The sequence below is a fragment of the Crocuta crocuta genome, unplaced genomic scaffold (assembly GCF_008692635.1).
Source record: "Crocuta crocuta isolate KB4526 unplaced genomic scaffold, BGI_CrCroc_1.0 scaffold231, whole genome shotgun sequence".
Lineage (NCBI taxonomy): Eukaryota > Metazoa > Chordata > Mammalia > Carnivora > Hyaenidae > Crocuta > Crocuta crocuta.
The window spans coordinates 3,533,904-3,550,031 of record NW_027528357.1 but is presented as its reverse complement, the minus strand read 5'-3'; the positions used below and the strand labels follow the sequence as shown (position 1 = coordinate 3,550,031).

Below are 16,128 nucleotides of genomic sequence, written 5' to 3'. Positions count from 1 at the left end.
GTGCCAAATCAGAGTAGGAAAAAATAGGAAGAAAGCAATGTGAGGTGTTTTTGAAGGGTAAAGGATTTTGACATTGACTAGCTAATTTATCAAAGGAGTGGGAGCTGGTGTTAGGGGAGTAAATAACTAAAAATAGTGGGATTATGTTTCCAAGTCCTGGGAGAAAGGTGCTTCTACAAAGTAAGATAGGGAGATAAGAGGGAAAATGTGGAATTTACTTGCAGACATTTCACTTGAATTGCTGGCCAGACATCCATACTTGTCCCCAGAAAGAGGGCAGGTGTGGAGGTGGGGATTTTGGAAGCACTTAGACTTGAATGACAGCAAAGAGAGGTGTAGCAAACTTCACTTCTGTTTGGACTGATCTTGGTAGAGGAATCCAGAGAACGTGAGTGATTTGAACACTCGTTTTTTAGATCTTGAGGTGAGACTTAAAACTCTTTCCTCAGTGCTGCCCCACGATTTTGTCATTAGAGGGTCGGACAGAGCAGGTATCTGGTGACAGCAAACTCCGGGAGGGGCTGGAGGAGAGAATGTGAGGCCAGACAGGGAGGACGGCAGGAGGGTGAAAAGCATAAAAGGGGGATAAAGGGAGTAAGAGGATTTAGAGCAAGGGGCCACACGTGGAAACCTTAGAGCCTTAGGCTCCTTTCCATATGCATTTCCATGCACACAGGTGTTCAACACACCTTGACTTCTGATAAAAGGAAATAATTCTAAGCTGGTATAATGAGAGGTTTGAGTCTTTGAAGAATGAGTGTTTTTTAACAAGGTGATGAACGTGAGAGGTTTCTTTTGTTTGAGTTTTTAAAATTGTCTGATGGTTGACATATACCCCTGCTTAACAATGTAAAGTGAGTATTTTCAATAGATTTAAATTTTTAGGGAGTGATGATATAGACTCATGAAGAAAGTTCACAGGAAAGCGTGGAGAAGGAAAACTAAGTACAGGACCTCAACAGAGTTAATATTCTAATGAACATTGTTCTAGTTCTCTATTTGGTGTGTATAATTATACATAAAAGAGAATATTCTGTGCTTGAGTTTTTTTTAAATGATTTTTCAAAGAAACCAGAAGTTAAATATTTCCGGAATTTAGTGTACAGAACTTTATATGTAATTATTATCTTCTTGAATGACAGAGTTCTGCTTAATTGGGAAAACAGTTGAGGAGATGTTTAAGAGACCCCTCTATTTTGGTAGGTAGCAAATTATATAAGGTACTTCCCAAAGGATGTGATGGAATCTCATATATTTTGAACTCTTAAAAAGTACACCTAAAATAGCGGCAGTGATATCACAGGGAATAATCTTACATGGAAGCAGGTAGACGATAAACAAATGGAATTTCCTAGTTCTGTTTGCCATTCTTTTTTCATTGTCCAGCTGTACTTGAGTCAAGCAAGTATCATGAGTGTATGCTAAAAGTATTTGGTTAAAGTTTGATGAAGAAATATTTACCCACTTCCAAAGTATAATCTTCCATAACATCACCAAAAACATTTTTACCTTTACAGTGAAAAATCCTGGCAGAGAAACTACCTTTACTAGGTTACCAACTTAACTTCACTAATGTTGTGACAGAGTGATATCATGTGCTTCCTGATGAGATGCACGTGGAGAGTAATATTGAAATGTGTATCCTGAATTTATTCATGAGGAAATATCAGACTGATCCAAAAGGAGCAACATTCCACAAAGCTGGCAGTAGTCTTCAAAAATACCAGTGTTGTGGTTTTCCTTCCATGTTATCCTTTTTCTTGACTATAGTGTAGATCTACAATAATTCAGTCAGTTCCTCTTAGAAATTTTAGATTGATTGCAATTTTTCACTGATATAAAGTGTGTGTGATGAATGTCTTTATGCATTTGTTATTGTTACTAATGTGGTTAGCATCTCCCAGAGTAGATTCTTAGATGTGAAATTGCTGTGTCAAAGGGTATGCACACCCAAGTGTCCTTGCTGTAGTCAGACCAACTTCTCTCGAGTTTACTTTCTCTTCAGCTTGAGACGATGTATTTCCAGGTCAGGTATTCTAACAGTACTTTAAATTCTGTGATTTTCATTTAGTAAAGGTAAAACTGTTAATTCCTTTTTTATCACTGTGTTTTTGTCATTTCTTTCTGATGTAGCTTTTAAAAGCAGTCCATCTCCAAGGCCACGAAGGACCTGTTTATGCAGTGCATGCTCTTTACCAGAAGAGGGCACCAGGTGTTGGATTACATACACTGATTGTGTCTGCAGCTTCCGATTCTACTGTTCGAGTTTGGTCTAAAAATGGTTCAGAAGGTAGGTTTAGAGAAATTATGATATGAATGAAATAGTAATTGTCAAGTGATGGAAGAACACACGTCACTTTTTTTCAGGCTTGTAAGTCCTTTTTTAATCTGTAACGTTAAAAATTGACCATTTACAATCACATGGTCATTGGAGCTCAGGATTGACTTCTCTCATCCCCTGCTGCACCCAGGGCTGTGATGATGCTGACCAACCTTTTTAGGTGGATAAGCTCAGTGTTAGTTGTTCATGGTGTTTTTTATTATTTCTTAGTAACATGCCTTCAGACTTTGAACTTTGGAAATGGATTCACTCTGGCTCTCTGCTTGTCTTGTTTGCCTGATACTGATGGTGAGTATCCTGCTAAGTATATACATTAAAACGGCATTATAGGGTGCCAGGCTGGCTCAGTAGAGCATGTGACTCTTGATCTCCGAGTTGTGAGTTTGAGGCCCATGTTGGGTATAGGGCCTACCTAAAAAACCCCAAAACCCACAAAAAACAGCAATGTATTTTTATGTCTTCCTACAACCAGAAACATTAGGTCCTAATATTTTATCTACATGTTTTCATGAAACAAGTTGAAACATGGATAATACGTACCTTTAAAAAAAAAATGGAAGTATGGCTGACACAATGTTACATTAGCTTCAGGTGTACAACACAATGACTCCACTACTCTATTCCTTATGCTGTGTTCCCTGAAGTTACTTTTGTTTTCAGCTCTCAATTGATCCGTGTATAGAACATAAAATTAAAAGAAGCTGTTAGGAATTTTGATAGCTGTTGAAGAGTTAAGTGACCTCATGTGTAGTTGGGATTGATGCCCTTTATCATGTACATTATCAACATCTATAAATCTAATTTGGGAAAATAAACTCTTTGAAGGCTAAAGTCTGGGATAAGATGAAAAAATACTGAAGACAAACCCTGTGAACATTTCTCTTCACATCCTGCATAATGACCACTTGCCCAGGACCACTCAGAATCTCCCAACAGAAAAATTTCCCTTTTTCTATGAAACCCATCTGTGCATACCTTTGATTATCCTCCACAGAGTTGATGGCCAATGAGGTTCAGTCCACCTCTGCCACCTCAGTTGCCTGGAGGACATACCTGGTGGAGAGGGCACCAGCCTCCTTTGCCCTCTGCAGCAGGAACTGCACCTCCGTGTTTTCATGTGATGAACTTTGCGCAGGGGCTCCCCGGGGGGAGGGACTCACACATACTGGCTTCATATTAGAGAATTTAGTTTCTTGCCATCCGCAGTGAGGCCAAGTGACTGGAGTTTTTGTTTGTGGATTTTTTTTTTTAATGTTTACTTATTAATTTTTGAGAGAGATGCCAGCCAGTGGGGAGGGGCAATGAGAGAGGGGGATAGAGAATCTGAAGTGCTGACAGCAGCGAGCCCCATACGGGGCTCAAACTCACAAACGGTGAGATCATGACCTGAGCCAAAGTTGGATGCTCAACCTGCTGAGCCACCCAGGCACCCTTGGGGTTTTTTTTTTTTTTAAATCTGATTTAAAGTGAGAAAATCTTTGAAAAACACACTTAGTTTATATTCACTTAGAAAAAGAGTCCTTATTTTATCTGCTGTCCTTTGGTAATGTGAATTTTTTTATAGTCACACCTTTCATAACATTTTAACCATGTATTTAATTACCTGCTCTTATTTTAAAAATTGAAGTGTAAATGACATGTATTAGTTTTAAGTTTACAGCGTAACGATTTGATATTTGTATGTATTGTGAAATCACACTGTCTGGTGAAGATTCCTTACCGTCCATAGGTACAGAATTTGTTTCCTTGTAATAAGAACTTTTAAGAGCTATTCTCTTAGCAACTTTGAATTATGCAGTAGTTACATGCCCTTTTGTTTTATTCTCTACGTGCTTCATGAATTTTGTTTTCCTGTTGAATTCTCAAAGTGTAAGGCCCTTTAAGTAACAAACCCTTAAATCTTTGTGCAATAGCCATGATGCTGAACTCATACATAGTTCTTACATTTTCTGGCTCAGTTGGGCCAGCAGCTTTTCATATTAATCTTCCGGCTGACATAGTGAATGCTTCCAGCTTGCTTATTGTGTTTCTCTTTTCACTGCTTCCTCTATCATAAATGATACAGGACGGAGGAAAGGACATGCAGCTAATTAGCAGTGATTCTTTGCCAAGCAACTGTTTATTTTTTTTTTAAGTTTGTTTATTTTGAGAGACAGTGGAGGAGGGGCAGAGAGAGGGAGAGAGAATTCCAAACAGGCTCTGCACTGTCAGCACAGAGTCCAATGTGGGGCTCGATCTCACAAACTGTGAGATGATGACCTGAATTGAAATCAAGAGTCTGTTGCTCAACCACCTGAGCCACCCAGGTGCCAAGCCAAGTAACTGTTTAGTAGAACATTTGAGAGTATTTATTTTATTCCACAGACACTGAGCACTTTGAATTCATTTGTTCAGAGTGTGGGAAATAGAAGCCTAGATTCTTTACCAAGTTCTTAGAATCCACCGTAGGTGATAATCATTACATGTGATGGAGTATTTACAGTAAAGCCTCTTTTTATCCTCCCAGTACCAATATTAGCATGTGGCGATGATGACTGCAAAATTCACTTATTCGTTCAACAAAATGACCAGGTAATTAATGGTTTTATTAAGATACTGGAATTATATGGTCTGCTTAATTACATATTTTATTGCAGCCTCTTTCTAGCTTATAGAATTTTAGGGATGTTCTACTCTAAACCTAAATAATCCAGCAGGAGAATCTTTTTTGACAGCCCTCTTTTTTAGACAGTTTTCCACTCTCTTTGAACACCCAGTAAGTGCTGCCTTGGCCACCTGGTCCAGGGTCATTTGGTGGGAATGGGTCATTAGACAGTGGAAGGACGAGAGGATGATGCTGTGGTAGTGGTTTTGTTTTTGTTTTGTTTTTGTTTTGTTTTACTTTCTTTGTAAATTCTAAGTTTTTTAAAATGTTTTTATCTATTTCTGAGAGAGAGAGAGAGACAGCGTGAGCAGGGGAGGGTCAGAGAGAGAGAGAGAGACACAGAATCTGAAGCAAGCTTCAGGCTCTGAGCTAGCTGTCAGCACAGAGCCTGACGCGGGGCTTAAACCCACGAACCGTGAGATCATGACCTGAGCCGAAGTCGGACGCTCAACCAACTGAGCCACCCAAGCGCCCCACTTTCTTTGTAAATTCTAAATAAATTGTAACATATCTATGGTGAAATACAGCTGGTAGTGTTTGTCTTTCTGAGCTTACTTAGATATCAAGACATTAGAGGAGGGAGGTTTGGTTCACTTAAAACTTATTTAATAGTAGAGATACTTTTTTCTTTGCATTGTATAGTAAAGTTTAAAATGGTTGTGAATGTCTGACCACCCAACTTTTTCTACAGAATAATACATGTCATTTTATCCTGTAAACATTTAGAGTATTTATTTATCTATAGATATTATATTACCTGCTCAGCATTGCTCAGTTAGATGAGTTAGAGGATTATGAGATTTTTCATTCTGAAATGAGAGCTCTGTCTTATGTCTGATCAGATAGTGTTCCCAATTTAAAAAAACAAAAAACAGTGCATCAGGACTGTGACCCCAAATGAAATCAGTGATAATACATGAAAATATTAAATTCTTACATCGAAGCTGATGATTTTTGTTATCTTACTAGTTTCAGAAAGTGCTTTTTCTCTGTGGACATGAGGATTGGATAAGAGGCGTGGAATGGGCAACCTTTGGTCAGTATGAAATCTTGCTGAAGTTCATATGATGGGGCATATGAAGTGCGTGGAGCTTCCTGGAAAGCAGCCTCTTATGTTTTCATTTAAAGTTTTCTTTGTATGTAACATTTTTCCATTGTCCCTTTTAGAAAAGAGGTTATTTACCCCTTTTGTTAACTGTTAACTAGGGTGGTAGAGGATGAAAGTAGTTGATGTTTTAAAGAGGTCACTAGCTATTACACATGTAGACATTCTTGAGTTCTTTGTAGAATTGTGTAGACTGTATAAGAACACTCGTCATAACCATTTATTGGTATTGTATGTATATTTGCCAATGTTACTGAAAAAGAATATAGGTCAAGTGAGTAAAGGGTAGGGAAGCAAAGTCTCATTTTTTCAGGAAGATTACAGATCTGCATCTTGTGGAGGAGAAAGTCTTTTACGTAAATTTAAGACTATAGTGTTTAAAAAATAATAAAATTTGTTGTTTTGTTAGGTAGAGATCTTTTCCTAGCGAGCTGCTCACAAGATTGCCTGATACGAATATGGAAGCTGTATGTAAAATCAACATCTTTAGGAACTCAAGATGATGATAATATAAAACTGAAGGAAAATACTTTTACGATAGAAATTGAAGGTGAGTAAAGAAAATATTTGATGTAACAGTTTCCTAACTGAATTCATTTATCAATACACCTAGGTGAAGGTTAGTTTTTCAAAAGTATCAGATACCTCTGTGAAACTGATACTACGCATTAAACAAAAATCTTTTTGAGGATAAGTTATTTTTCATATATGAAACTTTTCTTCTAAACCATATTAGTAAGATTTTTAGAAATTGCTGAAAATGTCTACTGTTTTCTCAAATTATAAGATGCCAAATTTGTAGTTTGAGCATTGGAAGATCTCAAGGAATAAAGTAAGTTACTCGTGCTTTTCCTGGATGAGAAAAGACGAGTCAGAGCTCTACACTCGAGTGGGATGTGTAATTCTGATTTCATACTGTGTGGAATGAGAGCAGTAGCCCTGCCAGCAGATCCTTGCTTGTATTTGAAGGAAATATTTTTAAGTGTTCAACTGAATTGTAAAGTTAGTCCACAGTGAGTGTTGTTCACCTAGGAATACGCTGCTTGGTTCTTCCCCTTCTTGGTTTGGAAGCTGTTTAGAGTTAAGATTTTGGTAACATAGTTTTATGGGGAGAACCAAGAAATCCTTAAGCAGCATTTTATGAGTAGCTAGCTATTCCCAAATATGACATTTTTGTTACATTTTTATTAATTAGTTTGTTTGAAAGGTCACAGTACTGATTTGACCTCCTTCATTTCTGCATTTTTCTTATTTCGAAGTGGTATTTTAGGCTACTATATGCTGATAATGACAGGTTAGCAAGAAGGCCGACATGTCTGTTTTCACTTTCTCACTGCAGTTTAACAGTAGCTATCCCAGAAAACTTTTCAAATTGAACATATTCCTTAATATGTACTTCTGACTAGATAGAGAAAAATGTATGTATTTGTAGAACTTTTTCTCTTATAATGTTGAACAGTGGGTGAAGGTAATGAAATTTGTCTCTTTGTTGAATGCTCTTTTTGCATCTACATCATAGAAATTCTGTTCTAACATTTGGAAAGGGAGTAAATGATGATACAACTTAGTTGTTAATGGAAATTCTTTTTAGAAGAGGTTTCAGGAAAGAACATGTCATTCTTATTGTCGTAGGTATTACAGTAGCATTTGCAGTTACTCTGGAGACTGTGCTGGCTGGTCATGAAAACTGGGTAAATGCAGTTCATTGGCAGCCTTCATTCTACAAAGGTAGGAAAAAAATACACACATTCATCATTTCACTTGAGTCTCATACGTGGAATTTTAAGCTCAAATGCAGTGGAGGAAATATTTTTAGTGTGACCAAGTGCTCCACTAACTGGCTGGCTCAGTCTGTGAGCATGTAACTCTTCATCTCGAGGTGGTAAGCTTGGGCCCCACATTGAGTGTTGAGTTTACTTAAAATCTTGGGGGGAAAAAAACCACCTAAAAATCTTAAATATGAGACACTTTTTAGTTGGCCTGGTATAATGCTATCGTTCTGTTCTCCTGGACATTCAATCCCATTGAAACATACACTCCTAAGTGGGAAGAGTATGATTCCTGCTGTGATGCTGCAGCCACCATGTCCCTCCTAACTTGCTCCTTAAAAGTTTTCATCGAGTCTTCATGGGATTTAAGAGAAATTGACTTTTAAAGGCAACTTCTCTGGAACCTTTTCCCCTGGAAATAGGAAGTTGTTAATACTGAGCTACATCATTTATGAAAAAACAAGACTCTTTCTCCCTCTTTCTTTTGCCCTTAACCTCCCTGCGTGGAGTGCTGGTTGCTTGCCGAAGCCCGTGCTGCGGCGTACGGTTGAATGAGGCCCAGGCTGCAGATATTCCCCGTGACCCCTTCCCTGAGGCAAGAAGAGAGAATATCAACAATGAATACTCCACTAACCCCTGTTCAACTGTTATTATTATTAGGGTATATTTGTTGCAGTTAAGTGTAGATATTATTGGTATTGAGGGACCCTTGTATATTCTTTCCTGAACCCTTTCCCTTCCATTCCTCCCTTAGGACAACTGCAAGGCTGAATTTACTGCATATCTTTTCTTTTTAAAAATATTTTATTTATTTCTGAGAGAGAGACAGCATGAGCAGGGGAGGGGCAGAGGGAGAGGGAGACACAGAATCTGAAACAGGCTCCAGGCTCTGAGCTGTCAGCACAGAGCCCAACAAACCATGAGATCATGACCTGAGCCGTAGTCAGACGCTTAACCAACTGAGCCACCCAGGCGCCCCTGAATTTACTGAATATCATCCCATGAGTGTTTTTATATTTCTACTGTACATTTCTGTAGCCACAAACAGTATTGCCTTACCATTGTTAAAACTTGATTATCAATATGTTGTTCTCCTCTTACAACTTGGCTTTTTAGCTTAACATGTTTTAGAGTTGTGTCCATCGTGATTCATGTAGTGCTGATTTATTTTTATTGAAGTAGAATATTCCATTGTCTAAATATACCACAATTCGTTTATCTGTTCTTCTAATGATAAACTTCTGTGGTGTTTCCAAAATGTTACTGTTGCTGCAAATGAATGTTCTTGCAGTACCTGTGTCGTGTTTTTGTGGTTATCTAACACAATGCTTGTCGGTCACCTAAAAGCAGTGGTTTTTATTTTTTAGATGGTCTTCTGCAGCAGCCAATGAGATTGTTGTCTGCCTCCATGGATAAAACCATGATTCTCTGGGCTCCGGATGAAGAGTCTGGAGTTTGGCTAGAACAGGTAAAAGTGTGCATATTTAAGGAATAGATAATTGGGTTTAATAAATGATAATTAGCCCCCCAAGTCTGTATTCTAGAGCTGTAAAAGTGTTCACTCTGTATGTGTTAAGTGAGAGAGAACATAACAGTCTCTGGAATCTATAATTTCTACTGTGAGAAGTATGGACTCTTGATTACAAATTCTTTTCTATTATTGCATAGGTTCGAGTAGGTGAAGTAGGTGGAAATACTCTGGGATTTTATGATTGCCAGTTCAATGAAGATGGCTCCATGATCATCGCTCATGCTTTCCATGGAGCATTGCACCTTTGGAAACAGAATACGGCTAACCTAGTAAGAAAAGTGTTTTTAAATAAAGCATTTGTGATCACATAGAGTGAAATGCAACCCAGGCAAACAGTGATGCATATTTACAGCACTCTGCCAGAAACACAGTGTTTAAGTTCAAATGACTTGTTGCTTATTCACTTCTTGTAGACATTATACTGTAGTTATACTAAGTGAAAAACTTATACTTTCCTAAGACAAAAAGTATTCATTTGTTCAACATTGTTGAGGTTTTGAAATTTGCACACAGGTCAGTTTTCTATGTAAGTGAACTTTAAGCTGGATATATTTTAAGTTCTGCCTTTAAGCTCTATATATTTTTTGATGAGATGTTTCCTATAATATAAAAAAAAATTTTTTTAACATTCATTTTTGAGGGACAGACAGAGAGAGACAGACAGACAGAATCCAAAGCAGATTCCAGTCTCTGAGCTGTCAGCACAGAGCTGGACATAGGGCTTGAACTCCCAGACCATGAGACTATGAACTGAGCTGAAGTTGGACACTTAACCGACTGAGCCACCTAGGCGCCCCATGTCTGTCTTCTTAAAGAAGAAAACATAATTTGGCCTTTTCTTGGACAGTTAGGTACTCCATAGACCATCAGTGGATGAATGATTGACACCAGGGCGGTAGAACCACCTGTTACTTTGGGAAGGAATGTGTTAATGCTCTCAAGTTGTTGATGAGTGTAATTTTAAATGGTCCTTTAAATACTGGGCTGTTTTACATCTTCTTAATAATTGTTAGTCTCTTCTCAAAAAGGTAATTTTCCTCTAGTCATCTAGCTGCCTGTCTGTATTATTCCATCTCTTACTTTCTAATTTGCTTCTGATCTCCTTCTTTGGGTTTGGGGAAATGAAATTGCAGGAATAGTGGCTAAGAGCATAGACCTTGGAGCTAGACTGTCTGGCTTCAGGCCCTGACCTCAGCACTTACTGGCTGTGTGCCCTCGATGTCTTTGCCGAACCTTTGTCTCAGGTTCCTCCTCTATGGAGTGTGAATAGAAATATCACCGACTCATGGGGTTTCTGTGATGCTTCAATGAGTTAATATTTGTACTGTATATAAAACCGGGTCTGGCACATGGAGGTTACTGTATAAATACATTAAGTAAAGAAATGAAAGAAATAAGAGCACTGGGTGAAATGTAAGTCAGTAGAGTCTGAATGTTATCTGATGGCTTCCTTTATAAAGTAACAATTCATGGATTTGCATAAACTTTATTTGAAGGGCTTTGTAATTTTTTTTAAAGAAGTTGTACGTTCATAGAAAAACTGAACAGAAAGTACAGAGAGTTCCCATATACCCTCTGTCCCCACACCTGCACAGCCTCCCACACCAGAGTGGCATATTTGTAACAATCAAGACTGATTTTAAAAAGAAACACTGTCCTTCCGGACTGTTAGAGTGGAAAACTGTACTTATAGTCCAAAAGTGCTGCCTTTGGTTCAAAAGTTTTTGGAAACTGCCATTAGTGCTTACTTTAGAATCAGTTTTTACGTCACAGAAGAAATTAATAGCATTTCTTAGTCACAGCGTTTTTATTTATTTATTTATTAAAAACATTTTTTTTAATGTTAATTTATTTTTGAGAGAGAAAGAGTGTGTATGTGTGAACCAGGGAGGGTCAGAGAGAGAGACAAACACACAATCCGAAACAGGCTCCAGGCTCTGAGCTGTCAGCACAGAGCCAGACACGGTGCTTGAACCCACAAACTGTGAGATCATGACCTGAGCTGAAGTCAGATGCCCAACCAACTGAGCCACCCAGGTGCCCCCGCTTTTTATTTTTTTGACCGGAAAATAATATAGCTTAGCTTAATCACTGTATTCAGCTTTCTTAGCTTTGACTGACTTTTATTGATACAAATTTAATTTTTCCTCTGAAGATCACGTTTTACTACTACTTGTGATTCTGTGTGGACCAGATGTGACATTTTCTGTATTTCATTGTCACTGTTCACATGGTTGCTGGTACAGGCTTTCTTAGCAGGTGGCCAGCTAGGTTTGATTTGGCCTCTGTTCTCTACACCTGCAACTTCTTTTGTTCAATAAAGAAAGCCATCAGAATCTACCGACTCATTTTACATAATACTCTTTATTATGTAGGTTAATACTCGCATAATACTTAGTATGTCCCAGCATTGTTATGAGTGCTTTACAGATATAAATTCATTTTATTCTCATAACAGCCATACAAGCTTGGTCACACTCTTACAGAAGAGTTCTTTGAGGCAGAGAAAAGTTAGGTAATGTCTTACTTCTAGGAGGCATTCAATACATGATGAATGGAGGGAAATTTTCCAGGGTTACTGCTTTAAAGGACTACAGCACAGATTTGAATGTTTAAGTTCTCATATGCTTGATTGGAAAACCCATCCTTTTATTTTAGGATCCTATTATTTTTAGATCCCAACTTTTTTTTTTTTAAGCTTTTCACATTGCTTGGGGGCCTCAGTCTTTTTCATTATTAGCCCTGAAGGTATCATTGGACTGATTGTGAGCAGCGCTGATCTTTGATTATTTTGATGCGTCACAGAGTACTCTCATTGCAGAGAGAGTGGACTCCAGAGATTGTTATCTCAGGGCACTTTGATGGTGTCCAAGACCTGATGTGGGATCCAGAAGGAGAGTTTATCATCACTGTTGGTACTGACCAAACAACTCGACTTTTTGCTCCATGGAAGAGAAAAGGCCAGTCACAGGTACAATGACTTTCAACTTGACTGATTTACTTTAAGAAACATCCATGAGCACATGAAAAGTGGGGCAACATTGTTAGCCCCTGTGGAAATGCAAGTTAAAACCATGCCTCAATGCCACGATATACCCTGAGATTGGCTGAAGCAGAAAGCACTGACAGTGAAGAGCGGTGGTAAGGATGCAGGGCAACCCCAGTGTTCCCATGTTGCTGGTAGGGGTGCAGAATGGCAACAGCCAGTCAAGAGGGCCGTGTGGTATTTTCTTAAAAACTTAAACATACGTATATACTCCTTACAAATTGAGACAATTTAAGTGTTAGTTGTTTTCAAAATGTGTTTACTTCAGTTCTACGTAGGAGTTCGGCTATCCCTTATAATTTTAGGTTTAATTCATTAGGAAACACCATCAGGTCTGCAGTAAAAGCTAATTTTTAAAGTCATATAGTATTAGATACTAGTGCTTGAGGGCAGTTCTTATTCAGTAACTTTTCGATCTTGGCCCTGAGCTCAGAAAATTGCAACAAAACTTTACCACTGACAAGCCATTGAGTATAAGCCTGTACTATGTAGTAAAGGAAGTCTGTGTACTCCACTTCAATTCCTGACAAGTCATGGAACTGCCTATGAGTCAGTCCATAAAATCGAGTGAAATTTGCCAGTGACATTACTACTTCAGTAGCAGTGGTAGGTTCAAATTAATAGAGTTGAGTCAATTAAAAAACAAGGCAAATGGTTTGCAGTGGTTTTCTGTGGCTTTTTGTGATTTGTTACCCATATAGCTCAGCTGTTGTTTATTAATCATCTATTTAAAAAATAGATAGGGGCACCTGGGTAGCTCAGTAGGTTAAGTGGCTGACTCGGGCTCAGGTCATGATCTCATGGTTTCTGAGTACAAGCCCCGCATTGGTCTATGCGCTAGCAGCACAGAGCCTACTTTGGATTCTCTCTCTCTTCCCCCTCTATATCTGCCCTCCCCGCCCCAAAATAAACTTAGAAAAAACTAAAAATGAAAAAATGGATAAATTAGATTCACTAAAATGTAAAATTTCTGCTCCTTGAAAGATACTGCCAGGAAAATGAAAAGACAAGTCACAAACTGGGATAAAGTATTTACCAAGCACATCTCTGGCAAGGATTTATATCCGGAATGTATAAAGAACGTCTCAGAACTCAGTGCTAGGATAACAGCCAATCTAGTAAAAATGAAAATGGGCAAAAGATTTGAACAAATATTTCTCCAAAGAAGATACAAGGAAATAAGGACAGGACAAGATTCTCAACACCATTAGTCATTAGGGAAATGCAAATTAAAGCTGAAGTGAGATACCTTCAACACCTGTCACCTCACCTAATGGTGAGGAAGCAGGCAGCTGGCACTCTTGTATATTGCAGGTGGAATTGTAGAACACATAACCTCTTTGGAAAATAGTTTGGCAGTTTCTTAAAAATGTAAATATGCATCTCTTATACCATCCAGCCATTCTACTTCTAGAGAGTATTAACCCAAGAAAAACAGCAGCCCATGTCCATGCGAAGACCTGTACAGAAATGTTCACAACTGCTTTTTCAATAAAAGACAAGCTGGAAACAACCTAAATATATATCAGTATGTGAATGGATCAGTAGGCTTGTGTGTGTGTGTGTATCTCCATATAAAAGATTACTACTCAGTAATAAAGATTGAATTATTGATAAACACAACATGGATGAATCTGCTTTGTTGTCATATTTCCGTGGCATGATAAATGATTTGCATCTGATGTTTTGCTTGTTGAAAAGAACTTGGTTTTTGAAATGTATAGTCATTTTTATTTATCCTTTTTTTAATACACAGGTTACTTGGCATGAAATTGCCAGGCCACAGATACATGGGTATGACCTGAAATGTTTGGCGATGATTAGTCGGTTTCAGTTTGTATCTGGAGCAGATGAGAAAGTTCTTCGAGTATTTTCTGCACCTCGGAATTTTGTGGAAAATTTTTATGCCATTACAGGCCAGTCAGTGAATCTTGTGCTTTGTAATGTGAGTATTCCTCTAAATTTAGTTATGTGGAACTAAATCCATTCACTTCATTTAAAAAAATGTTGCTTAAGCCTGTAAATGGAGATTATGGGTAGAAAGAAAGTCAAATTGTGTTTATTACTGGCTTGACAAACTTTTGTGTGTACTGTGGTATGCAGTAATTTAAATGTTTAAACCAGAAATTTCTTTAAAAAGTCTTAACACACTGAAGAATTAAAGTGTTAAATCAAAGCAGGAATACCATGTATCATCACTGTGATTGGTACCTATGGTAAAACAATATATGTTAGATGGGTCATATTTTCAAGGAGATTTCCACGTAACTCTGGTTAGGGGTAGGGAACAGTAGAACTGAAGTACGTGCAATTATTAGATGAGACCAAGGATTTTTTGGTGGCTAAAGTAAATTATTCATAGAAGGAAGAGGTTACTGTACTTGAGAAAATGTTTAATGGGCTTCATTTGGGTTTTTGAAAAGGTAAGTTTAAAAAAAATTTTTTTAATACTCTGTACAGAAGATTTGAGCTACTTCTAAAAATACATACGTGATGGGACACCTGGGCACTCAGTTGATTGGGTGTCCTGACTCCTGCTTTTGGTTCAGGTCATGATCCCAGGGTCCTACAGAGACGGAGCCCTGAGTCAGGCTCTGAACTGAGCGTGGGGCTTGCTTGGGATTCTCTCTCTCCTTCTGCCCCTCTCTCCCTCTGTCACATGTACATGCTCGCTCTCTCTCTCTCTCTCTCTGTCACTTAAAAATTAATAAATACGTACATAAATTATAAAAATTATAAAGTAGTTTTGAAGGAAGGGAAATTAGTTGTGCATATGTGCGCAGAAGTTGTGTTACGCAGAAGGGAATTAGATGTGCATATGTGTGCACATCATATGGTTCTTTACTTAGAGTTGGGTTACAGATTTTACTTCTGAGATTGAAAAGGGTAAGTTAAGTACACTTGCTAGGGAGAAGGGAGGGGAGAGAGGGAGAGCACGCATGCACATGCAGTAGGGTGGCTCTGGCTGTTCGAATGAAGAGTACTGTATCCAGGGAAATGGAGGGAATGGGCGAAGACCCAGTGCCAGAGGACCTTGGGAGGCAGGCACAGTTTAGACCACAGGGGTGCTGTTGCAGGTCCCTAAACAAAGACAATGAGGAAAAGTACTTGGGGGTGAAGAGAGCAGGATACATTTGGGCCTGGAGATTCTGAGGTCAGGGCAATGAGCACCAGTCCAGGTAAGACTGGAGAAGAAAGTGAGTCATTCAAAATAAAATTTCCAACTAAATTCTGTAGAGTGTATACTGAGCACCCATGACACAGGCATTCTTGTTCTGTGAAGAGGATTTAAGATTCTTTTCTGCTTGTTTCTAATCAGAATAAACAATGGGAATGAGATCAAAAGGGAGGTCTTGATTGGGATTATTATGTAGAGCCACTGGGGTGGAAGGGCAGTTAGTTTCAGGTTCTAGTGATTGAAATGTGGTTTTAGGATTCTTTAAGAGCCTTAGACCCAGTAGACACTCAGGTCTGTGTCCTAAGATACAGCAGTTTCATGGACTAGAAAGCCTCTTGCTCTATTTTGGGTTTTGTTCCCCTGCCGAATGTGAGGATAGGTTTGTAGCAGTCTTCTTATTGCTCTTTTCCATGCCGTTTTATCTTTCTTGGTTTCTGAGATAAAGCGTGTGGTCTCTTATGTCTGGGTAGCTGCTCTTGATGGTTTAAATCCTCACTGCTCATGTTTATGTTGA

At 38.4% G+C, this 16,128-nt stretch overlaps 1 protein-coding gene across 2 annotated transcripts in view; it reads left to right on the top strand.

Moving 5' to 3' along the window:
• The window catches only part of ELP2 (elongator acetyltransferase complex subunit 2), a 43,036-nt gene that overhangs the window by 7,199 nt on the left and 19,709 nt on the right, over nt 1–16,128 (top strand). For both annotated transcript variants that reach the window (XM_077753796.1, XM_077753795.1), the window contains exons 4-13: nt 2,134–2,290; nt 2,552–2,629; nt 4,848–4,912; nt 5,955–6,021; nt 6,500–6,640; nt 7,723–7,818; nt 9,227–9,327; nt 9,528–9,659; nt 12,212–12,361; nt 14,193–14,381. In XM_077753796.1, coding sequence (XP_077609922.1) covers nt 2,134–2,290; nt 2,552–2,629; nt 4,848–4,912; nt 5,955–6,021; nt 6,500–6,640; nt 7,723–7,818; nt 9,227–9,327; nt 9,528–9,659; nt 12,212–12,361; nt 14,193–14,381 — 1,176 coding nt within the window. The remainder of the gene's footprint in view (nt 1–2,133; nt 2,291–2,551; nt 2,630–4,847; nt 4,913–5,954; nt 6,022–6,499; nt 6,641–7,722; nt 7,819–9,226; nt 9,328–9,527; nt 9,660–12,211; nt 12,362–14,192; nt 14,382–16,128) is intronic.